The sequence below is a fragment of the Zootermopsis nevadensis genome, unplaced genomic scaffold (assembly GCF_977971745.1).
Source record: "Zootermopsis nevadensis isolate Lab colony 2312 unplaced genomic scaffold, Znev_1.0 Znev_ptg000011l, whole genome shotgun sequence".
Taxonomy (NCBI): domain Eukaryota; kingdom Metazoa; phylum Arthropoda; class Insecta; order Blattodea; family Termopsidae; genus Zootermopsis; species Zootermopsis nevadensis.
Window position 1 is genome coordinate 14,631,110 of NW_028259143.1, and position 27,296 is coordinate 14,658,405.

Sequence of the window (27,296 nt, forward strand, 5' to 3'; positions counted from 1 at the left end):
TCTCCTTTCTTCCTCTCTTTTTGGAGGTTCGCTTGATCTATTTAGACATTTGGTAGGACTGCTTGGTCGAGTGATCAGCTCGTCGCAAGGCCTCTACCTGTACACAGGACAGCACAGGACAGAAAGACGCGGACAAACATCCGTGCTTTGAGTGGGATTCGAACCCATGGTCCCAGCATCTGGGTGGCACAAGGCCCACGCCCCTGACCGCGTAGCCACTGTGACGGCACTTCACAAAATCTAACATAACTTTACTAGTTTTCTTGCAACTGTTTTCAATTAAATGGATCTACAGAGACTTCTAACATCTGAGGTTCCAAACCTCATGTTCATTTTGAATTGCATCATGTCAAATGGTATAATCATATCCAGAGCCACGTGTGACCTTTCGTAACATGCCAGCTTTTTTTACAAAGGGGTGTTATCTCCAATCTCCAAGCTGCAGGACCCAGCTTTGTCAGCTACCATGACAGCTTATTAAATACATTCTCAGCTACTCTCCAAATGTGCAGTTAAATACATTCTCAGCTACTCTCCAAATGTGCAGGCTGTCTACATCCACGACCTGAGGACGCATCATGCTGACGTAGGCAAGGGAACCACTTAAAACAACATTTCTATCTGATGTTTTCTCGAATCTGACAGCTTCAGCAAAAATAAATACCCTTCCACCATTTGACAATTCAATTCGTTAGACGTCATTTCCATGATAACATAAAAACGTACAATTATTAGACTTATTTATTAAATCACCTATAATTTAAGAGGTTAATCACTTAGTATATGTTGCAATTTTTAAAAGAGAACAATCCATTTCACTGGAACTTTGATTTTCTGTTAAAGGTAGCACTTGAAATTAAAAGACTGAAACACATAATTACAGTTCAGTGACTTGGATCACTCAAAAATCTACTAACAGTTTGTCATTTATACCATTTTAAAAATTGTTTCACAGAAATTCACATGATGGACATTCTTCACCTATCAAAATATCAGATGAACATTCTGACAAAACTTTAAGCCTGTAACTACACCGCTGATTAGCAAACGTGATACGACAAAGCTTAATGCCACGAACTTTACTTACCCTCATCTGGTTCCTGAGTGACGCTAGTTCAGCACCTTCCTCTGGCACAGGCACATTGTAGAATTCTCCTTCTTCTTGCGTTAGCAGCTTGTACCAACCTTCAACGGGGGCCTTGATCAGCTCCGAGATGCCAAATGACAGCGAACCCATAAAATCATTGCGAGATGTGCGGTCCCAATCCCACACTTCAATCAACAATCGTCGATCCTTATCTTCTGGTTTTAATTCACTGAAAGAACAGAAAACTAAGTTTCATTAAATTGGTTCACTAGTTCTTCATGAAACCCCACTTAATGGTACCTGCACCTTGTCGTGGTGGTGGGGCTTGAGTACCTCAGTGACCCCAAGAGCTACTGGTAGGGCCTCCCTAGCCAGATTGGTCGAGGGGGAGAGGTCAGACTAAGACAGGTACCCTGGTCCTCCAGGTTGGGGGTTAGTCGCAAGGCTAACAACCTTGTACCGTAAAAAGGAAGATGTTTCGAAACCTCGATCAAAGCCTCGGACAGAATGGACCTAACAGAGGACCGAATTGAAGAGGAGAATTGAGGAGGCCATGGACCGAATACGGACCGGAGAGCCATAGAAGAAGAAGAAGAAGTTCTTCATGGAAAACCCAAACTTGGTGAATAAGGACACTGTGGTTCTGAAAACAATCAAAGTCTTTATTCAGTTTATAAAAATTCCATTGTTTATGATAACACAGTGAGCACACAATCTTTGTTCAAATTCAGTCCAGTATCTCTGAAGTCTCTTTCAGCTTCCTTTCCATCTTCCCCCCCCCCCCCCCGAGGGGGGGGGGTAGCCCATGAAATCACTGTGCCTGTCTGTTCATGTGCATCCCACCTTCGAGTTCTTACACCAGCCGAACGTTTTGATTAAATCTACATTAAATTTATTTTAATTATTTTAAATATTTAATATAAATTTAATTTAATTAATTTTATATTTTAATTATTTTAAATAATTATTTTATTTATTTTATTATTTAATTTAGTAATATCTATCATCCTGATGGATGGAACCAAAATATAAACGTCTGAACTTTGTACTTTTAGTGACAACATGGTAGGCATATGAAAATTATGTGGTGGTAACCCCACCATAATTTTAAAGGATCTTTAAATTATATATGAGCTTCATTAAGAATTAGAAAGAGCATGTCACAAGCTAATAATTTCTGGTGATGCAAAAGACGGATGAACTAGTTTAATGGCAGATCTTAAATGTTGAGAAATAGGTCCTGGGATCAAAAGTAATGACACAATTTGGTAAATATAAGACCCAGCTATGTCTCAAAATTGCCTGACAGCTTGGCTTCAATCTGAAGACTGCATCCCTTGTTTAATAAACAGTTAATTAGGTTTAAGCTTAATTAGATCTCAGGACATGGATGACAAGTTAGCTAGCTGATATCCTTCTCAGAGGATAGCCAAACCTTTCAAATACATTTTAATTTTCGGAGAGGAGTAGACATTGTTTGAAAGAAGGAAGGTTATGTGTACACTGGCTAGCGTGAAGGACTTCTGCAAACCCCCAATGAATCACTATTGGAAGCCGCAGGCCCCTAAAACCATTTCTACGATTTTAACCTCAAAACAATACACAAAAAATAAAAAATAAATAAACAAAGTACAAAAATACTTTATTTAATTCTCAAACAAAAAATATACAAAAATCCTAATTTTAACTTTAATGGATTGGCGACAAGCTTGTAAATACTTCGTTTTATTTCTGAGAGTTGAATTCTTAGGTCAGATTCTACACTTCTTAAGCAGTTTCTGCATTCAAGTTTTTTAGGTACGTAAGAGATGAGAAAGCTTTTTCATAAAAATTTGAGGTGGGGAATGGAATTAAAACTTTCAGTGCTTAGTACGATAATTAAGGATAATCCGTTCGTACATGCAGCTAAAAAATCGCTATAAAATTTTACTGAATTGAAGTTTTAGTGCACTGTCCGTAGAGATTTCAGTCCAGCTATTTTCTTATGATCCTGTCAGTCTCGCTAATTCGTCAATATCTGCATTAAATGAATCTTTAACCCAATTTTTTACTTTCATCTCGAGGTGGAAAGTGTTCGCGAAAAGTGCATCGCAGATCTTGCAGCTGTTGGGTAAAACATTCAAAGACTTCGTTCGATAATTCTTCATCAGCAGATTCCAGAAAGGTCTTCAGGTTATGAAAAGCATCGAGATTTCTTTGTCATAAGCGACGAGACCACAATTCTAACTTTTTAATCATTACCTCGACTGACAAAGCTCCCCAAAAAGCCTTGAATTTTGTGACCAAACTTTGATAAAATTTACGATTTTGACTGATTCGTTCAAGATATTTTTCAATTTTTCTGGCATCTTCTTAGTGGCTAAAGATTCTCGACGAATGCAACAATGATGCCATGTAACTGAAGGGTTATTTTCCCTTACGCCTGCAATGAGTCCAGTTAGTCTCCCAGACAAGGCACGCGTGCCATCTGTGATGATTCCTACGCACCTGGACCACTGAATTCCATCCACATGACGTCAGAAATTCATTCAAATTACTGTACACATCTTCCCCAGTGTATCAAAAAGCAGTAGAACAATAGATCTTCAACAATATTTCCTTCATATTATCTAACGTAACACAGTAAATTAGATTTATTTGCAAAGTCCGTACTTTCATCCATCTGTAGGCAATAATTCGTACTACAAATTCGTTCAGTCAATTGTTTTTTTACGTTGTCTGAAATTTCGCCAGTTCGCTTGTTTACGTGTCGTTAGACAACGCCACAAAATTCTCTCTGCTTTTTCTCCGACCACTGCAGTAACCACGGCTATTGCAGCAGGTAATATAAGTTCTTTAGTGTCTGTATGAGGTTTTCCAGCTTCATCTATGAGCATGGACACTTCGTACGAAGCTTTCACAGCATTTTCATTCGTCAGATACCAGAGAAAAAATGGGAGTTCAGTGGAACCGTACATCAATTATTTATAGATTTCAAGGAAGCCTGTGACTCTGTTAAGATAGAAATGTTATATAATATTCTTATTGAATTTGGTATACCAAAGAAGCTAGTGAGTCTAATAAAAATTTGCTTAAATGAAACCTGTAGCAAAATTCGAGTAGGTAAATATGTATCTGAGACATTCTTCATCAAGAACGGTCTAAAACAAGGAGATGCTTTGTCTCCCTTGCTCTTTAACTTTGGGCTAGAATATGCTATCAGGAAAGTCCAAGATAGGCAGGAGGGTTTGCAATTGAACGGGACACATCAGCTATTGGCATTTGCTGATGATGTTAATTTATTGGGGGATGATATGAATACAATAAAGAGGATTTCAGACGTTTTACTAGAGGCTGATAGACAAGTGGGGCTGGAAGTAAATTCAGAAAAAACTAAGTACATGTTAGTATCTCGTCGTCAGAAGACAGGCGGGCAAAATTATCTTAGGGTGGCTAATAAATCCTTTGAAAGGGTTACAAAGTTCAAATATCAGGGAACAACAATAACAAATCAAAATGATACTTGTGAGGAAGTTAGGAGGAGACTAAATTCCGGAAATGCTTGATACTTCTCGGTTCAGAATATTTTGTCTTCCCGTCTGATCTCTAAGAACCTGAAAATTAAAATACACAAAACAATAATCTTGCCTGTTGTTTTGTATGGGTGCAGAACATGGTCTCTCACTCAGAGGGAGGAACACAGATTGCAGGTGTTTGAGAATCGGGTGTTGAGGAGGATATTTGGGCCTAAGAGAGAAGACGATAGGACATGGAGAAAACTGCATAATGATGAGCTTAAAAATCTCTACTGCTCCCCCAGTATTGTGAGGGTGATTAAGTCGAGAAGAATGAGATGGGCTGGGCATGTAACGCGCATGGATGGGACAAGAGGTGTACACCAGGTATTGGTTGGGAAGCCTGAGGGGAAGAGACCTAGACGTAGATGGGAGGATAATATCAGGCGGGATCTATGGGAGATAGGAGTTGAAGGAGACTGGAGTTTGTTGGCCCAGGACAGGGTCCGGTGGAGGGCTTTGGTTAATTCGGTGATGAACCTTCGGGGTCGGTAAGCCATCTAGTTAGTTAGTTAGTTAGTTAGTTAGCCTTCTTTTGAATTAGAGCACTTTGTTTTCAACATGATGCACCTTGATTGACGTCTTCAGTGTTTTCCCGCTTAAACTTAAGCCAACGATCCACCGTTTTTTTTTAAAACCCACCACAAGTCTATTTATTCCAATTTCGAATTCATTCACTTTTACAGAGCGTTTTAAAACATTTCAATTTCATACTTTCCTTTTTTATGTACACATGCTTAAAAAATCTGCTGGGAAAAATTATTTAATTTCTTAAACAGTCGCGGATCTCCAGGGGGTCCACGAACCACAGATTAATAAACGCCGGTCTGCAGTATATCAGTGTTGACATCAGTGCACATTTTTGAGAACCTCAACACCTGTATTTACGTTCGTACGCCAATTCAATTAATCTACACACTAAATCAATCAACTTCATTTACCACACGGCACACAGTGAACAGCTCATGAGATCCAAGTCTGTCAGTCTGTCTGTCTGTCTGTCTGTCTTACCTACTGCATCTGACGTAGTACAGCAAATTAGTAACAATCTGCCTCACCCACAATCCTGCCAATAAGAGCAGTGAGAATTGTGCACAAGGTATGACGTGGGAGTTACAATGGCTACGCGAACTCGCTCAGAATCGCCAACACAGGAATACGAAATTTCGCACGAAGCTGGATTACAAACACTTCTACAAGTGTATGACGCGATTTATAAATCAACATTCAAAAAAAAAATGGTAATGACATGAAACTTTATGATTATATTATATATCTGCAAGTATAAAATGCAAATAAATTATAGTGTATTAAATAACTCCATAAAGCAGTTATTTTTCAGAAAGTCAAGAGATTCCCTGTCTTCTATGGATCACAGAGGTGCAAACGAGACCACCAATGGTCCACATACTCACAACTCAATTTCCCTAACATCCATTTTAACATTACAATCCCAAAAATGCTTCAACCGTCTTATGTCCAAATATTCTTCTCAGTATCGTTCTTGAACACACTCAGTCGTGTTCCGCCATTAATAAGAAGACCAAATTCCACACCCATGCAATACAACCAAAATTAAAGGTTTAACCACTACAAATTGCATGGTAGTGAGCATTCACTTCTTCATGAACGCAATATTCATTTGTTGCTGTTAGTTGTAGATACGAGGTGCGATCGGAAAGTTTCAAGACTGCGCCTATAAAAACCCGTACACTTATCTCAGGTATTAAATTCATCCATCACCCTCGAAGTAGTTCCCCTGGGAGTGAACACATCACAACGATCCCAACGCCGCTGCCAAGCCTGGAAGCATCCCTGGAAATCTTTCTTTGTCAGCCTGTCAAGCACCATCTGCGATTCTGCCTGAATCTCTTCTATCGTCTCAAATATCCTTCCCTTTAGCTGAATTTCCATCTTTGGGAAGAGGAAGAAGTCACACGGAGCTTAGAAAGGAAGTTGGGGTCGGTTCTTGCAAGATCTTTGAGCTCCTGACAAACGAGAAGTCGATTCTGCTTCTGGTCCTCAGACAGGATGCGTCGCATGTGGAGTTCTTCCTTTAGAATCAGCTGACAGGTCCCATAGCCTATCCCAACAATGTCGCACAAGTCGTTGATGGTACGACGTCGATCTTCGTGAATGGCCTGCCGAATCTTCGTAACATTTTCGGGCGTTGTGCTCGAAGATGGTCGTCCAGAACGCTCGTCATCATCGACAGAGGTTCGGTCATTTTTAAAACGTGAATGCCACACAAAAGTTTGTGCACGACCCATTGCGGACTCCCCAAACGCTTGCTTTAGCATTTCATAGGTTTCCGTAGCCGTTTTGGCGAGTCTTTGGCAAAATTTGATGCACACGCCATTCCGAAATCGCAGGAGGGTCGGTGTAATGCACTACCAAAACGCCCGTAACTAAGAAACAAATGCTAATTCGATGATGCCGGCTGGCACACTGATTCACTATGAATGTAGGCCGCACCCCCTAGCGGTAGAAGCTTGTACTACATCCGGTTCGCCCTCTATTGGCACAGTCTTGAAACTTTCCGATCGCACCTCGTATTTCAAATTCGTTACATTCTTGAAGCATTTATAAGCAGTCTTTATGTTATAATATGGTAAACAGACATGAACACAGGCCTATACAGTTGTCCCAAAACATGTATACACATTATAATACGGAATATTAACCTTGTTATCGATATCCGTGTGTTGTGTTTATGAGGGAAACCTAGTGCGGTATACAGTTGACAGATGGCACTGCGATATCTTATCGCATGACGATCGCGGAGGATCGATTACGCATCGCAAATTTATTTTGAAGTCGTAATTAGTAGACCGTGCACATCAATGCGTGAAGACACTTCTGCTGTGGAGTTGATCGTCCTCACCGGATCGCCCCGACTTCACGCAAATGAACTGGGCAGCACCAAGCGCGGTCTCTTGGTTGCACTACGCGCATTCACAGAACCCAACTTCTCAAAGAGCACAGTAACAAATGCAGTGCTTTGTTGTTTCTTAAATTCAATTGCTAACTTCAAATCACATTTAACAGATTTCCTACTTAAACTCGTATTTAGCTTGCACATTCTAATATTTCGTTTCATACACAGCAAACATAAAGTCTCTAAAATAATTTAAACGTTACATACAGAATAAATACGGCACGTGGCAGCACTTGTGAAAAAACTTACAAAGTGGCTAATTTAGCATCCACCATCACAGATACAACGGCTGAGTCGAAGTTCCTCGGAACTCAGAAGAATTAATGTCAGGTAAGACTGGATCATCTCTCTCAATGTTATTATTTATTTAGTGTTCTGTCTGACGACAGGTCCATATGAACAGGATCCTTCCATCCTTTTCTCGGACTGGGACCTGTTCATATACGTTCTTGGCAGATGATCCAGAAGTGGTTTGCCATTGCCTTCTTCTGTGTGTGAATGGAGTAATTGTTGGGATGCCACGGAGAAACCGGGGAACCCCCGGAGGAAAACTCCGTGTTACCTAGGCCACGGCCTTGCCCAACACAAGTTATAAATTCGGGCACCGCCGGGTATCGAACCCGAGACCCCAGGATTACAGGGCCAGCGTTCTAACCGCTAGACCACCGTGGCTCTCTCTCAATGTTAACAACAGAAAAATAAATCAATAAAATCTTCTCGGGCAATCAGCCGCGTCATCATCATCGGGTTTTCTATGATGGGAACAGAGTTGGTTCCCGAAACGTCCGTTTACTACGATAACCAGTTGACGCGGCTGATTGCCCGAGAAGAGTTTATTGATTGTACTCGCAGCATCCAGTAGAACCGCCGGTTTATAGCAAACATCACGAACGGACGAAAGTGTTTCTCCGAAGGGGAGCGAATCCACAGAAACTGAACTCGTAACGCCAGGCTCATCGCCCGGTCAACGATTCATCTTCCTTTCGAAAGTCTTAAGTCAGGCGTTGGATCACTGTCACAACGCAAAGCTACCAAGAAATTGCTCAACATTTTACTTCTACGGAACATCGTCTAGGATCTCAGCAGACAGAACAGAGTTTCTGCTTATTTTAATCTAGGATAAAGACTGGATATTCGTATTCATAAGTTCGATAAATTCTTTTTTGAAGGACCAAGAACCATATAAATGCTTCGACATCGTGGTCTCGAAAGTTCGCAAAATTCCATGACTGAACGTGTTTATTGTAGGCTAACTGGCGATTCTTTTATTACGCGTAAAAGTGCGCACACGACAGGGCACTTTGTGCACAAAAGAGCAAATGCTCGATGTATCATCAGAAGGGCAGGCAGGCTCTGCTTTGGCGAGGGACGCGGGTGGATGGGCGCATGTCCGGAGCCTCTCAGCCAGCTTCGATCCTACTGCTCGTTTCTATGCTGTTCCTGTTACATTCTACGACAGCACGTCAATAGTAGCCACGAACGCTTCCTTCCACATCCCTTCCAATTCATAATTTTCAATCATCCTTACACTCGAAGCTGGTTGAGAAAGCAACGACCAACATATTCTTGAACGAGATTTCTGTCTTCTGGGTTGTTGCGCTGTGTACTCTGGTAGATGTTTACCAACGTTTCAGAGGTCATACTGCCTCCGTCATCAGAGTATGAAGATTTCTGTCTTCTGGGTTGTTGCGCTGTGTAGTCTGGTCGATGTTAACCAACGTTTCAGAGATCATACTGCCTCCGTCATCAGAGTATGAAGATTTCTGTCTTCTGGGTTGTTGCGCCGTGTAGTCTGGTCGATGTTTACCAACGTTTCAGAGGTCATACTGCCTCCGTCATCAGAGTATGAAGATTTCTGTCTTCTGGGTTGTTGCGCTGTGTAGTCTGGTCGATGTTAACCAACGTTTCAGAGATCATACTGCCTCCGTCATCAGAGTATGAAGATTTCTGTCTTCTGGGTTGTTGCGCCGTGTAGTCTGGTCGATGTTTACCAACGTTTCAGAGGTCATACTGCCTCCGTCATCAGAGTATGAAGATTTCTGTCTTCTGGGTTGTTGCGCCGTGTAGTATGGTAGATGTTAACCAACGTTTCAGAGGTCATACTGCCTCCGTCATCAGAGTATGAAGATTTCTGTCTTCTGGGTTGTTGCGCTGTGTAGTCTGGTCGATGTTAACCAACGTTTCAGAGGTCATACTGCCTCCGTCATCAGAGTATGAAGATTTCTGTCTTCTGGGTTGTTGCGCCGTGTAGTATGGTCGATGTTAACCAACGTTTCAGAGGTCATACTGCCTCCGTCATCAGGGCGCAACAACCCAGAAGACAGAAATCTTCATACTCTGACGACGGAGGCAGTATGACCTCTGAAAAGTTGGTAAATATCTACCAGACTACACAGCGCAACAACCCAGAAGACAGAAATCTTCATACTCACCGCTGTGAAAACCTCAAATCTTACATATTCTTAAACAGCTGACACTTTTATCGCCCTTAGTGAAGAAGCAACAGCAAAGCTGCGAGTGATATTAACGTTTCAGAAGTTGGCATTATGAAAGGCATCAAACGTTGGGGTTCACGGATTAGCAACTACAAGCGCCGTGAACATTTAAACTTTCCTGTGCTTACCTAACATTCTGCAAACAAGGGGCCATTTTATGTGGGTCTGTCACTGAACTTTTTGTAATTGTAGAATATGGCATAGTTCGGTGTCGAAAATTTACTTTTTTGCATAAAGAGTAGCTTTTCATCACGCGCCAAACAAGTTTAAAAAAAGTTTTCTATCCCTGTTCTAGGGACAGCGTAGGTTGTTATAGTCGACGCAGTAGTTTTTGGCCGGTGGAATTTTCAAGGGGAAGGCTACGAGCGAGTCTCTTTTGCTGACTGCACCGAGGAGCCCAAACAAAAGAAATACGCTGACCGTGCCACCTCAGGTAGTCAGAGTAGGCTCGTCCGCCAGCTTCTCCACCGGCCAAAAACTATTGCGCCGACTATAACGGGTGATTCAAAAAGGACTTTAAAACTTAGAAAGTGTATAGAAATTTATTCAGAAGGCTTACAGAATCGGTTGAGGTATCATTTTGTAGCAAAACGAATCAAGTTTTACCTCAAACAGTCGGTTTGGTTCGATGTGATTGCCATTGGTGATACTGCAGACATCCCACCCGAAATCAATTTCTTGCCAAACACGGTCCAGCATATCCGGTGTCACTTCTGCAACTGCGGCGGTGATTCGAGCTTAGAGCTCAGTGAGATTGGCAAGTAAGGGTGAAACATACACACGATCTTTAATGAAACCCCATAAGAAAAAATCGAGAGGTGTCAAATCTGGAGAACGAGGTGGCCATGCTATCGACCCTGTTCGACCAATCCACCGACCTGGGAAAAGGTTATTGAGGAAATCCCGGATTTCTGTGAGGTAGTGAGGTGGTGCGCCGTCTTGCTGGAAGTGAATGCGTCCTTCTTGGTCATCTTCGTCTAACTGTGGTATGAGAAAATTTTACGAGCCATTTTCAAATGCACTGCCGCTTGCGCTCGCGGTGTCGGAATTCGGTACTACAGCACAACATGAGTCAAAATTGATTTGTTTTTCTACAAAATGACACCTCAACCGATTCTGTAAGCTTTCTGATTAAATTTCTATACACTTTCAAAGATGTAAAGAAATTTTTGAATCACCTGGTATATTACTGTCGGGTCGCCGCGTCTTGAACCTGTCTGACGGACAATTAGAGCGGGTTGCTAACCACGGTTGTACGTTTTTAGAGGCTGGAATGTATAGTCTGGTGCCAGTAAGTACGGCATTCACGTGTGCTGGTTAATATCTCTTTTCTGAGCCTCGAGTAACAAATCGCATTTGATTACTGAGCCGATTTCACTTACCTACAGAGAATAAACTCAAAATGAGTGGTACACTGGATATCTAACCCCATGTTAGTGCTAAAAATGAAGTGAAAATTACAATACGAGGGACGTATACTTGAATAAAACATAGAAAATATGTATTTTTATGAAGTGTGAGCGTGAACTGTTTACCTCAGTTGTAATCAGTTGCGTCGTCATGACGGAGCAATGCACAAAGAGAAGTTTGGCCATCTTACATGTAAACTAACGGAAGATAACCTCAACCTTCTCAAGTCAAATCTGCAACAGCAAAATAATGCATTTACCGCGTGTAATAAATCAAATTAAGTAGCAGTTTAAGCAAGTTTTACTCTATCGAAAGTTCCTACAAACCGATCAAAACAGTTTAAGGGTGTTTACTTTGTGAAGGGGTGTAATTTGAAGGCAACAGAATTACTTTCGTCCGAAGAAACAGCAGCTTTTTAAAGCGTCAGTGACTTGGAACACGGCCCAAAGGAGAATGTTGTGGCACAGTCAACAACTGTTTTCGATCGAGGTGTTAATGAGGACTTTCAGACACTGGAGAGACGTCTAGAACCGGCCCCTGTGAAACGAAGAATTGACAATGATACACTTCCTGTTTGGTCTAGCGGTTAGAACGCTGGCCTTGTAATCCTGGGGTCTCGGGTTCGATTCCCGGCGGTGCCCGAATTTATAACTTGTGTTGGGCAAGGCCGTGGTCTAGGCAACACGGAGTTTTCCTCCGTGGCATCCCAACAATTACTCCATTCACACACAGAAGAAGGCAATGGCAAACCACTTCTGGATCATCTGCCAAGAACGTATATGAACAGGTCCCAGTCCGAGAAAAGGATGGAAGGATCCTGTTCATATGGACCTGTCGTCAGACAGAACACTACAAATAAAATAAATAAATAAATTATTCCGAAATAGCCACGGTGGTCTAGCGGTTAGATCGCTGGCCTTGTAATCCTGGGGTCTCGAGTTCGATTCCCGGCGGTGCCCGAATTTATAACTTGTGTTGGGCAAGGCCTTTTTCTAGACAACACGGAGGTTTCCTCCGAGGGCTTCCCCGGTTTCTCCGTAGCATCCCATTCCCACACAGAAGAAGGCAATGGCAAACCACTTCTGGATCATCTGCCAAGAACGTATATGAACAGGTCCCAGTCCGAGAAGAGAAAAGGATGGAAGGATCCTGTTCATATGGACCTGTCGTCAGACAGAACTCTAAATAAATAAATAATAAACTGACCCCCCCCCCGGGGGGCTCCATGATTAGTAAGAAGAACGCTGTTGCATCAAAATTTAAAAAAAAAGAGAGAATCCTAAGGATCGACTCCTTTCTTTACATCTCATTGCTTACTTCATCAAGGAGTTAACAATCGCAAATTATTTGGATTTTTGGCATAAACAGAAAGTTACAACAGAGAAATAATTTACGACACTAATGCCAGCTAGTTAAGTCGAAGATTTGTGTCGAAAAGATTTCTTTTGATTCTCTTGAAGTGATCAAATTATTTACGACAAAGTAGAAGAAAAAAATATTGAATAAACGAATGATAAATTCTGGATGACTGATCTTGCATTCCGTGTGGATGCGATGGGTCACATGAATTGTCTCGATAAAGAATTCGAAGGCAAGAATACGTTTATTACAGGGATGTTTGACATTATAAGGGCGTTAAAATTTAAGTTTCAATTGTAGAAAAATCAAAGACTAATAACTTTTATCCACTTGCATCAACTTAAATCCCTAAAAAGTCTCCCCCTCCCCCCCAATGTATTCAGGAACATGCCAAGAGAATTTTTCTGCTACGAACAGATTTCAATGAATAATGCAAGGCATTTACAAGTATGGAACCTGGATCTGTGTCGTCTTCCTTACCTCTAAATCTAGACAATGATAAGGCTCAGGGATATTTGCAACTTGAATTAATTAGTATGCACTGTGATGATAACCTTAATCAAACATTTTCTTTAAACGAACTGCAAGATTTCTTTTGAATAAAAATTTTCTTGGATATTATCCATCGTCTAGTAAATAAAATATATAGGGATTAGCTCTATCTAGTGGGCCCAACTGAGTAGGACCTGAAGACGGAGATAGAGTCCTATCTCTGAAACGTCGTTTTACGTTTCATATTTTATTTACTAGACGATGGATAATATCCAAGAAAATTTTTATTCAATTGACTCTTCATCATCGTCAAGAAGTTTTAGATTTGATATGCAAGATTTCTATTTTTACTCTCCGAAAGATAAATTTCCCCAACTAAGCTAATAATGGCTGCAATGGTTGGTACTACTGCGAGCAATCACTTTTCTTTATTAACAATAACGAAACGCAAAGAATGTCTCGACGAACACTGGACGTGGGTATAAACTAATATCCGGGGAGCACAGAGCAAGGCCACTGATTTTGACTTCAACGTACCAAGTTCACTTCTCTCTCGCCACACACGGCTGTCAACATGGAAACAAAACTTCCCTTCGGCATAAAGTTTCTCAGCAGCCATTTTGAATTCGAATGCGTTTCTACCAAATTAACAAACAGATATCACAGCAATGAGAGATGGTTCCGCCCTGTTGTCTCGACCCATCGTCACGTGACGCTGGTTCTTTGTTAACTGCAGCCTCCATATTGAAATTTCTATCTCTTCTTAATAAGACGAGAGACCGGGGCGCCTCACGTCGGTGGATGGAAATTAAGACTGGGCCTATTGGGTCTGAACGCCGTGAGCAGACTTCCAAAGACTTCAATGACGATGATGATGATGATAATAACGAGCTACGTTGATTTATCGTCGCATTGTAAAGGTTTCTGAAGGATCATTTCGTGTCCCTAATGTTCTTTTATAACCGAAATGGAACTATTTTCCAAAAAATCCAACAACTATAAAGGATAAAGTGAATTAGCCTAAACGGAATGACGGACAGACAGACTCGATCTCTGTATAATTAATTCATTTTATGTTAGTAGGATCTGACGTTCCCAGTTCATCGACGTTTCAGAGGTGCTTGTATCATCATCAGCTATCCTCTCACTTGACTTGCCTTGTGTAGAGATCCCGTAAAGGAATACAAAACGTGTCTTTTTTAGGTTACATCTGTTTCGCAATTCTACCTCGTTTCGCGACAGCGCTGTAGAGCAAATTACTTTTCATACAAAGGCGAGCATTTCACTTAAAGAGGCTTCCTACACTTTTCACAAGTCAGTCCAACATTATCGGCCTACCGTCCTTTCTTCTAGCATTTATAGTCCTATTATATTACGAATCTTGGTTGAGAGAACTCCAACCTACAAGGGCACATGTCGAGTGGCGTACGGTCAGCTGCTCACGGGAAGGAATGGCGGATTGGGGTGGATTTACGTTGAAATTGTACCAGGAACAAAGTTCATTGCACGCCGTCTAATCGGATAAAGTACAAGGTAAAATCACGCACGGCAGAACAAGCGAATCCTTCCAATAGCGCGCTGGTGTTAACAGTTACAACACCGAAGCAATACAACGTCCACGGATGTCACGATAACAGCCAGTGTTTACCAACCTACCGGTATCTGGTATTTGCGTTGGCATTCTCTTCCACACACTGCATTCACCTTCTGTCAGCGTCGGCGGAATCGAAGGCTTTAAAAATAATTAACCCATAAAATTAAAAATTGTTAATATATAATTATTATCCGCAACTGAGTACATTTTAGTGATTAATCAAAGTATAATAATAAACAGACAGCCACGGTGGTCTAACGGTTAGAACGCTGGCCTTGTAATCCTGGGGTCTCGGGTTCGATTCCCGGCGGTGCCCGAATTTATAACTTGTATTGGGCAAGGCCGTGGTCTAGGCAACACGGAGTTTTCCTCCGTGGCATCCCAACAATTACTCCATTCACACACAGAAGAAGGCAATGGCAAACCACTTCTGGATCATCTGCCAAGAACGTATATGAACAGATCCCAGTCCGAGAAAAGGATGGAAGGATCCTGTTCATATGGACCTGTCGCCAGACAGAACACTAAGTAATAATAAGATGAGGTTGTCTAGCGGTTAGAACGCAGGCCTTGTAATCCTGGGGTCTCGGGTTCGATTCCCGGCGGTGCCCGAATTTATAACTTGTGTTGGGCAAGGCCGTGGTCTAGGCAACACGGAGTTTTCCTCCGTGGCATCCCAACAATTACTCCATTCACACACAGAAGAAGGCAATGGCAAACCACTTCTGGATCATCTGCCGAGAACGTATATGAACAGATCCCAGTCCGAGAAAAGGATGGAAGGATCCTGTTCATATGGACCTGTCGTCAGACAGAACACTAAATAAATAATAAGATGAGGTGGTCTAGCGGTTAGATCGCTGGCCTTGTAATCCTGGGGTCTCGGGTTCGATTCCCGGCGGTGCCCGAATTTATAACTTGTGTTGGGCAAGGCCGTGGTCTAGGCAACACGGAGTTTTCCTCCGTGGCATCCCAACAATTACTCCATTCACACACAGAAGAAGGCAATGGCAAACCACTTCTGGATCATCTGCCAAGAACGTATATGAACAGGTCCCAGTCCGAGAAAAGGATGGAAGGATCCTGTTCATATGGACCTGTCGTCAGACAGAACACTAAATAAATAATAAGATGAGGTGGTCTAGCGGTTAGATCGCTGGCCTTGTAATCCTGGGGTCTCGGGTTCGATTCCCGGCGGTGCCCGAATTTATAACTTGTGTTGGGCAAGGCCGTGGTCTAGGCAACACGGAGTTTTCCTCCGTGGCATCCCAACAATTACTCCATTCACACACAGAAGAAGGCAATGGCAAACCACTTCTGGATCATCTGCCAAGAACGTATATGAACAGGTCCCAGTCCGAGAAAAGGATGGAAGGATCCTGTTCATATGGACCTGTCGTCAGACAGAACACTAAGTAATAATAAGATGAGGTTGTCTAGCGGTTAGAACGCAGGCCTTGTAATCCTGGGGTCTCGGGTTCGATTCCCGGCGGTGCCCGAATTTATAACTTGTGTTGGGCAAGGCCGTGGTCTAGGCAACACGGAGTTTTCCTCCGTGGCATCCCAACAATTACTCCATTCACACACAGAAGAAGGCAATGGCAAACCACTTCTGGATCATCTGCCAAGAACGTATATGAACAGGTCCCAGTCCGAGAAAAGGATGGAGGGATCCTGTTCATATGGAGCTGTCGTCAGACAGAACACTAAATAATAATAAGATGAGGTGGTCTAGCGGTTAGAACGCTGGCCTTGTAATCCTGGGGTCTCGGGTTCGATTCCCGGCGGTGCCCGAATTTATAACTTGTGTTGGGCAAGAACGTGGTCTAGGCAACACGGAGTTTTCCTCCGTGGCATCCCAACAATTACTCCATTCACACACAGAAGAAGGCAATGGCAAACCACTTCTGGATCATCTGCCAAGAACGTATATGAACAGGTCCCAGTCCGAGAAAAGGATGGAAGGATCCTGTTCATATGGACCTGTCGTCAGACAGAACACTACAAATAAAATAAATAAATAAATTATTCCGAAATAGCCACGGTGGTCTAGCGGTTAGATCGCTGGCCTTGTAATCCTGGGGTCTCGAGTTCGATTCCCGGCGGTGCCCGAATTTATAACTTGTGTTGGGCAAGGCCTTTTTCTAGACAACACGGAGGTTTCCTCCGAGGGCTTCCCCGGTTTCTCCGTAGCATCCCATTCCCACACAGAAGAAGGCAATGGCAAACCACTTCTGGATCATCTGCCAAGAACGTATATGAACAGGTCCCAGTCCGAGAAGAGAAAAGGATGGAAGGATCCTGTTCATATGGACCTGTCGTCAGACAGAACTCTAAATAAATAAATAATAAACTGACCCCCCCCCCGGGGGGCTCCATGATTAGTAAGAAGAACGCTGTTGCATCAAAATTTAAAAAAAAAGAGAGAATCCTAAGGATCGACTCCTTTCTTTACATCTCATTGCTTACTTCATCAAGGAGTTAACAATCGCAAATTATTTGGATTTTTGGCATAAACAGAAAGTTACAACAGAGAAATAATTTACGACACTAATGCCAGCTAGTTAAGTCGAAGATTTGTGTCGAAAAGATTTCTTTTGATTCTCTTGAAGTGATCAAATTATTTACGACAAAGTAGAAGAAAAAAATATTGAATAAACGAATGATAAATTCTGGATGACTGATCTTGCATTCCGTGTGGATGCGATGGGTCACATGAATTGTCTCGATAAAGAATTCGAAGGCAAGAATACGTTTATTACAGGGATGTTTGACATTATAAGGGCGTTAAAATTTAAGTTTCAATTGTAGAAAAATCAAAGACTAATAACTTTTATCCACTTGCATCAACTTAAATCCCTAAAAAGTCTCCCCCTCCCCCCCAATGTATTCAGGAACATGCCAAGAGAATTTTTCTGCTACGAACAGATTTCAATGAATAATGCAAGGCATTTACAAGTATGGAACCTGGATCTGTGTCGTCTTCCTTACCTCTAAATCTAGACAATGATAAGGCTCAGGGATATTTGCAACTTGAATTAATTAGTATGCACTGTGATGATAACCTTAATCAAACATTTTCTTTAAACGAACTGCAAGATTTCTTTTGAATAAAAATTTTCTTGGATATTATCCATCGTCTAGTAAATAAAATATATAGGGATTAGCTCTATCTAGTGGGCCCAACTGAGTAGGACCTGAAGACGGAGATAGAGTCCTATCTCTGAAACGTCGTTTTACGTTTCATATTTTATTTACTAGACGATGGATAATATCCAAGAAAATTTTTATTCAATTGACTCTTCATCATCGTCAAGAAGTTTTAGATTTGATATGCAAGATTTCTATTTTTACTCTCCGAAAGATAAATTTCCCCAACTAAGCTAATAATGGCTGCAATGGTTGGTACTACTGCGAGCAATCACTTTTCTTTATTAACAATAACGAAACGCAAAGAATGTCTCGACGAACACTGGACGTGGGTATAAACTAATATCCGGGGAGCACAGAGCAAGGCCACTGATTTTGACTTCAACGTACCAAGTTCACTTCTCTCTCGCCACACACGGCTGTCAACATGGAAACAAAACTTCCCTTCGGCATAAAGTTTCTCAGCAGCCATTTTGAATTCGAATGCGTTTCTACCAAATTAACAAACAGATATCACAGCAATGAGAGATGGTTCCGCCCTGTTGTCTCGACCCATCGTCACGTGACGCTGGTTCTTTGTTAACTGCAGCCTCCATATTGAAATTTCTATCTCTTCTTAATAAGACGAGAGACCGGGGCGCCTCACGTCGGTGGATGGAAATTAAGACTGGGCCTATTGGGTCTGAACGCCGTGAGCAGACTTCCAAAGACTTCAATGACGATGATGATGATGATAATAACGAGCTACGTTGATTTATCGTCGCATTGTAAAGGTTTCTGAAGGATCATTTCGTGTCCCTAATGTTCTTTTATAACCGAAATGGAACTATTTTCCAAAAAATCCAACAACTATAAAGGATAAAGTGAATTAGCCTAAACGGAATGACGGACAGACAGACTCGATCTCTGTATAATTAATTCATTTTATGTTAGTAGGATCTGACGTTCCCAGTTCATCGACGTTTCAGAGGTGCTTGTATCATCATCAGCTATCCTCTCACTTGACTTGCCTTGTGTAGAGATCCCGTAAAGGAATACAAAACGTGTCTTTTTTAGGTTACATCTGTTTCGCAATTCTACCTCGTTTCGCGACAGCGCTGTAGAGCAAATTACTTTTCATACAAAGGCGAGCATTTCACTTAAAGAGGCTTCCTACACTTTTCACAAGTCAGTCCAACATTATCGGCCTACCGTCCTTTCTTCTAGCATTTATAGTCCTATTATATTACGAATCTTGGTTGAGAGAACTCCAACCTACAAGGGCACATGTCGAGTGGCGTACGGTCAGCTGCTCACGGGAAGGAATGGCGGATTGGGGTGGATTTACGTTGAAATTGTACCAGGAACAAAGTTCATTGCACGCCGTCTAATCGGATAAAGTACAAGGTAAAATCACGCACGGCAGAACAAGCGAATCCTTCCAATAGCGCGCTGGTGTTAACAGTTACAACACCGAAGCAATACAACGTCCACGGATGTCACGATAACAGCCAGTGTTTACCAACCTACCGGTATCTGGTATTTGCGTTGGCATTCTCTTCCACACACTGCATTCACCTTCTGTCAGCGTCGGCGGAATCGAAGGCTTTAAAAATAATTAACCCATAAAATTAAAAATTGTTAATATATAATTATTATCCGCAACTGAGTACATTTTAGTGATTAATCAAAGTATAATAATAAACAGACAGCCACGGTGGTCTAACGGTTAGAACGCTGGCCTTGTAATCCTGGGGTCTCGGGTTCGATTCCCGGCGGTGCCCGAATTTATAACTTGTATTGGGCAAGGCCGTGGTCTAGGCAACACGGAGTTTTCCTCCGTGGCATCCCAACAATTACTCCATTCACACACAGAAGAAGGCAATGGCAAACCACTTCTGGATCATCTGCCAAGAACGTATATGAACAGATCCCAGTCCGAGAAAAGGATGGAAGGATCCTGTTCATATGGACCTGTCGCCAGACAGAACACTAAGTAATAATAAGATGAGGTTGTCTAGCGGTTAGAACGCAGGCCTTGTAATCCTGGGGTCTCGGGTTCGATTCCCGGCGGTGCCCGAATTTATAACTTGTGTTGGGCAAGGCCGTGGTCTAGGCAACACGGAGTTTTCCTCCGTGGCATCCCAACAATTACTCCATTCACACACAGAAGAAGGCAATGGCAAACCACTTCTGGATCATCTGCCGAGAACGTATATGAACAGATCCCAGTCCGAGAAAAGGATGGAAGGATCCTGTTCATATGGACCTGTCGTCAGACAGAACACTAAATAAATAATAAGATGAGGTGGTCTAGCGGTTAGATCGCTGGCCTTGTAATCCTGGGGTCTCGGGTTCGATTCCCGGCGGTGCCCGAATTTATAACTTGTGTTGGGCAAGGCCGTGGTCTAGGCAACACGGAGTTTTCCTCCGTGGCATCCCAACAATTACTCCATTCACACACAGAAGAAGGCAATGGCAAACCACTTCTGGATCATCTGCCAAGAACGTATATGAACAGGTCCCAGTCCGAGAAAAGGATGGAAGGATCCTGTTCATATGGACCTGTCGTCAGACAGAACACTAAATAAATAATAAGATGAGGTGGTCTAGCGGTTAGATCGCTGGCCTTGTAATCCTGGGGTCTCGGGTTCGATTCCCGGCGGTGCCCGAATTTATAACTTGTGTTGGGCAAGGCCGTGGTCTAGGCAACACGGAGTTTTCCTCCGTGGCATCCCAACAATTACTCCATTCACACACAGAAGAAGGCAATGGCAAACCACTTCTGGATCATCTGCCAAGAACGTATATGAACAGGTCCCAGTCCGAGAAAAGGATGGAAGGATCCTGTTCATATGGACCTGTCGTCAGACAGAACACTAAGTAATAATAAGATGAGGTTGTCTAGCGGTTAGAACGCAGGCCTTGTAATCCTGGGGTCTCGGGTTCGATTCCCGGCGGTGCCCGAATTTATAACTTGTGTTGGGCAAGGCCGTGGTCTAGGCAACACGGAGTTTTCCTCCGTGGCATCCCAACAATTACTCCATTCACACACAGAAGAAGGCAATGGCAAACCACTTCTGGATCATCTGCCGAGAACGTATATGAACAGATCCCAGTCCGAGAAAAGGATGGAAGGATCCTGTTCATATGGACCTGTCGTCAGACAGAACACTAAATAAATAATAAGATGAGGTGGTCTAGCGGTTAGATCGCTGGCCTTGTAATCCTGGGGTCTCGGGTTCTATTCCCGGCGGTGCCCGAATTTATAACTTGTGTTGGGCAAGGCCGTGGTCTAGGCAACACGGAGTTTTCCTCCGTGGCATCCCAACAATTACTCCATTCACACACAGAAGAAGGCAATGGCAAACCACTTCTGGATCATCTGCCGAGAACGTATATGAACAGGTCCCAGTCCGAGAAAAGGATGGAAGGATCCTGTTCATATGGACCTGTCGTCAGACAGAACACTAAATAAATAATAAGATGAGGTGGTCTAGCGGTTAGATCGCTGGCCTTGTAATCCTGGGGTCTCGGGTTCTATTCCCGGCGGTGCCCGAATTTATAACTTGTGTTGGGCAAGGCCGTGGTCTAGGCAACACGGAGTTTTCCTCCGTGGCATCCCAACAATTACTCCATTCACACACAGAAGAAGGCAATCGCAAACCACTTCTGGATCATCTGCCAAGAACGTATATGAACAGGTCCCAGTCCGAGAAAAGGATGGAAGGATCCTGTTCATATGGACCTGTCGTCAGACAGAACACTAAATAAATAATAAGATGAGGTGGTCTAGCGGTTAGATCGCTGGCCTTGTAATCCTGGGGTCTCGGGTTCGATTCCCGGCGGTGCCCGAATTTATAACTTGTGTTGGGCAAGGCCGTGGTCTAGGCAACACGGAGTTTTCCTCCGTGGCATCCCAACAATTACTCCATTCACACACAGAAGAAGGCAATGGCAAACCACTTCTGGATCATCTGCCAAGAACGTATATGAACAGATCCCAGTCCGAGAAAAGGATGGAAGGATCCTGTTCATATGGACCTGTCGTCAGACAGAACACTAAATAAATAATAAGATGAGGTGGTCTAGCGGTTAGATCGCTGGCCTTGTAATCCTGGGGTCTCGGGTTCGATTCCCGGCGGTGCCCGAATTTATAACTTGTGTTGGGCAAGGCCGTGGTCTAGGCAACACGGAGTTTTCCTCCGTGGCATCCCAACAATTACTCCATTCACACACAGAAGAAGGCAATGGCAAACCACTTCTGGATCATCTGCCGAGAACGTATATGAACAGATCCCAGTCCGAGAAAAGGATGGAAGGATCCTGTTCATATGGACCTGTCGTCAGACAGAACACTAAATAAAATAAATAAATAAATTATTCCGAAATAGCCACGGTGGTCTAGCGGTTAGATCGCTGGCCTTGTAATCCTGGGGTCTCGAGTTCGATTCCCGGCGGTGCCCGAATTTATAACTTGTGTTGGGCAAGGCCTTTTTCTAGACAACACGGAGGTTTCCTCCGAGGGCTTCCCCGGTTTCTCCGTAGCATCCCATTCCCACACAGAAGAAGGCAATGGCAAACCACTTCTGGATCATCTGCCAAGAACGTATATGAACAGGTCCCAGTCCGAGAAGAGAAAAGGATGGAAGGATCCTGTTCATATGGACCTGTCGTCAGACAGAACTCTAAATAAATAAATAATAAACTGACCCCCCCCCCGGGGGGCTCCATGATTAGTAAGAAGAACGCTGTTGCATCAAAATTTAAAAAAAAAGAGAGAATCCTAAGGATCGACTCCTTTCTTTACATCTCATTGCTTACTTCATCAAGGAGTTAACAATCGCAAATTATTTGGATTTTTGGCATAAACAGAAAGTTACAACAGAGAAATAATTTACGACACTAATGCCAGCTAGTTAAGTCGAAGATTTGTGTCGAAAAGATTTCTTTTGATTCTCTTGAAGTGATCAAATTATTTACGACAAAGTAGAAGAAAAAAATATTGAATAAACGAATGATAAATTCTGGATGACTGATCTTGCATTCCGTGTGGATGCGATGGGTCACATGAATTGTCTCGATAAAGAATTCGAAGGCAAGAATACGTTTATTACAGGGATGTTTGACATTATAAGGGCGTTAAAATTTAAGTTTCAATTGTAGAAAAATCAAAGACTAATAACTTTTATCCACTTGCATCAACTTAAATCCCTAAAAAGTCTCCCCCTCCCCCCCAATGTATTCAGGAACATGCCAAGAGAATTTTTCTGCTACGAACAGATTTCAATGAATAATGCAAGGCATTTACAAGTATGGAACCTGGATCTGTGTCGTCTTCCTTACCTCTAAATCTAGACAATGATAAGGCTCAGGGATATTTGCAACTTGAATTAATTAGTATGCACTGTGATGATAACCTTAATCAAACATTTTCTTTAAACGAACTGCAAGATTTCTTTTGAATAAAAATTTTCTTGGATATTATCCATCGTCTAGTAAATAAAATATATAGGGATTAGCTCTATCTAGTGGGCCCAACTGAGTAGGACCTGAAGACGGAGATAGAGTCCTATCTCTGAAACGTCGTTTTACGTTTCATATTTTATTTACTAGACGATGGATAATATCCAAGAAAATTTTTATTCAATTGACTCTTCATCATCGTCAAGAAGTTTTAGATTTGATATGCAAGATTTCTATTTTTACTCTCCGAAAGATAAATTTCCCCAACTAAGCTAATAATGGCTGCAATGGTTGGTACTACTGCGAGCAATCACTTTTCTTTATTAACAATAACGAAACGCAAAGAATGTCTCGACGAACACTGGACGTGGGTATAAACTAATATCCGGGGAGCACAGAGCAAGGCCACTGATTTTGACTTCAACGTACCAAGTTCACTTCTCTCTCGCCACACACGGCTGTCAACATGGAAACAAAACTTCCCTTCGGCATAAAGTTTCTCAGCAGCCATTTTGAATTCGAATGCGTTTCTACCAAATTAACAAACAGATATCACAGCAATGAGAGATGGTTCCGCCCTGTTGTCTCGACCCATCGTCACGTGACGCTGGTTCTTTGTTAACTGCAGCCTCCATATTGAAATTTCTATCTCTTCTTAATAAGACGAGAGACCGGGGCGCCTCACGTCGGTGGATGGAAATTAAGACTGGGCCTATTGGGTCTGAACGCCGTGAGCAGACTTCCAAAGACTTCAATGACGATGATGATGATGATAATAACGAGCTACGTTGATTTATCGTCGCATTGTAAAGGTTTCTGAAGGATCATTTCGTGTCCCTAATGTTCTTTTATAACCGAAATGGAACTATTTTCCAAAAAATCCAACAACTATAAAGGATAAAGTGAATTAGCCTAAACGGAATGACGGACAGACAGACTCGATCTCTGTATAATTAATTCATTTTATGTTAGTAGGATCTGACGTTCCCAGTTCATCGACGTTTCAGAGGTGCTTGTATCATCATCAGCTATCCTCTCACTTGACTTGCCTTGTGTAGAGATCCCGTAAAGGAATACAAAACGTGTCTTTTTTAGGTTACATCTGTTTCGCAATTCTACCTCGTTTCGCGACAGCGCTGTAGAGCAAATTACTTTTCATACAAAGGCGAGCATTTCACTTAAAGAGGCTTCCTACACTTTTCACAAGTCAGTCCAACATTATCGGCCTACCGTCCTTTCTTCTAGCATTTATAGTCCTATTATATTACGAATCTTGGTTGAGAGAACTCCAACCTACAAGGGCACATGTCGAGTGGCGTACGGTCAGCTGCTCACGGGAAGGAATGGCGGATTGGGGTGGATTTACGTTGAAATTGTACCAGGAACAAAGTTCATTGCACGCCGTCTAATCGGATAAAGTACAAGGTAAAATCACGCACGGCAGAACAAGCGAATCCTTCCAATAGCGCGCTGGTGTTAACAGTTACAACACCGAAGCAATACAACGTCCACGGATGTCACGATAACAGCCAGTGTTTACCAACCTACCGGTATCTGGTATTTGCGTTGGCATTCTCTTCCACACACTGCATTCACCTTCTGTCAGCGTCGGCGGAATCGAAGGCTTTAAAAATAATTAACCCATAAAATTAAAAATTGTTAATATATAATTATTATCCGCAACTGAGTACATTTTAGTGATTAATCAAAGTATAATAATAAACAGACAGCCACGGTGGTCTAACGGTTAGAACGCTGGCCTTGTAATCCTGGGGTCTCGGGTTCGATTCCCGGCGGTGCCCGAATTTATAACTTGTATTGGGCAAGGCCGTGGTCTAGGCAACACGGAGTTTTCCTCCGTGGCATCCCAACAATTACTCCATTCACACACAGAAGAAGGCAATGGCAAACCACTTCTGGATCATCTGCCAAGAACGTATATGAACAGGTCCCAGTCCGAGAAAAGGATGGAAGGATCGTGTTCATATGGACCTGTCGTCAGACAGAACACTAAATAAATAAAATAAATAAATTATTCAGAAATAGCCACGGTGGTCTAGCGGTTAGAACGCTGGCCTTGTAATCCTGGGGTCACGGGTTCGATTCCCGGCGGTGCCCGAATTTATAACTTGTGTTGGGCAAGGCCGTGGTCTAGGCAACACGGAGTTTTCCTCCGTGGCATCCCAACAATTACTCCATTCACACACAGAAGAAGGCAATGGCAAACCACTTCTGGATCATCTGCCAAGAACGTATATGAACAGGTCCCAGTCCGAGAAAAGGATGGAAGGATCCTGTTCATATGGACCTGACGTCAGACAGAACACTAAATAAATAAAATAAATAAATTATTCAGAAATAGCCACGGTGGTCTAGCGGTTAGAACGCTGGCCTTGTAATCCTGGGATCTCGGGTTCGATTCCCGACGGTGCCCGAATTTATAACTTGTGTTGGACAAGGCCGTGGTCTAGGCAACACGGAGTTTTCCTCCGTGGCATCCCAACAATTACTCCATTCTCACACAGAAGAAGGCAATGGCAAACCACTTCTGGATCATCTGCCAAGAACGTATATGAACAGGTCCCAGTCCGTCAGACAGAACACTAAATAAAAAAATAATAATAAACAAACATTTGAAACTTAGAAGGAGAAATTAGTAACAATGGTAGTAGCAGGTACTGTTGGTGGTGGTGTTACAATGACCATGAAGGCACCTCACCTCACTCGTTGTCGCAAATCAATTCGTACGGCCTCTGTTTGTTCACTGAGTCTGTTGCGAACAGTAAACACCTCGTTCAGATGAGTCGTTCAGTTCTTACGCTAGTTTTGTAGAGTGTAGCGACCTTTGCAAGCAACTTCCGTCGAAGAAAAACAAACATTACAAGTAGTACCCCTGAACAATTAATTCAGGACAGATGCAATCTTATTATAGATTTTAGCTCTCTATTCCAGCGTTTCACAAAGCGTCTGACGCGGTGGTAAGTTGCCACAAGGCTTCAGGAGTGCTCTGATGATGGAGGCAGTATTACCTCCGAAACGTTGGTAAACATCTACCAGACTACACAGCGCAACAACCCAGAATACAGAAATCTTCATACTCTGATGACGGAGGCAGTATGACCTCTGAAACGTTGGTAAACATCTACCAGACTACACAGCGCAACAACCCAGAAGACAGAAATCTTCATACTCTGATGACGGAGGCAGTATGACCTCTGAAACGTTGGTAAACATCTACCAGACTACACAGCGCAACAACCCAGAAGCCAGAAATCTTCAGACTCACCGCTGTGAAAACCTCAAATCCTACACAGAAAATACTTCGAGCACCACTGATTTACATTTGATTACACGAGGTGATATGAGGGAGACGTTCTGTCATTTATGTAAGTGGAAATGTATATTTCCCTTTAACTTTGAACCTCGATTATCCTCATTGCATACCAATAAAATCACGCTACGCTAACTATAGTAAATGATGGAACGTAAAAATGACAAGTAATTAATCAGTGGGAAAGATGGGCCTCCATGTCTGAAACTACATGTCTCGCCCTCGGTTGAATCGTCCATACACAAATGAGAAGTCACTTTCAAGCTGAGGTCAGTTACCGTACTTTGATTTCTTCGCTGTCATTGCTAAAAATAAACTTTTTCACACAGATACGCATGTCGTTCGTATAATTAGTAACACCTCTGTGGCTTGTTGTGAGTAGACCAAGTGTTATATTTTCGCGCAAATCCAAAGTTTCAAGAAGGGGCAAAGCTTCAAGCT

General features: G+C 42.5%; 1 protein-coding gene across 7 annotated transcripts in view; it reads right to left on the reverse strand.

The window, feature by feature from the left end:
- The window catches only part of Pkc53E (Protein C kinase 53E), a 275,095-nt gene that overhangs the window by 52,731 nt on the left and 195,068 nt on the right, over window positions 1-27,296 (reverse strand). For all 7 annotated transcript variants that reach the window (XM_087346884.1, XM_087346883.1, XM_087346880.1 and 4 more), the window contains one exon: window positions 1,088-1,316. In XM_087346884.1, the coding sequence (XP_087203010.1) occupies window positions 1,088-1,316 (229 nt within the window). The remainder of the gene's footprint in view (window positions 1-1,087; window positions 1,317-27,296) is intronic.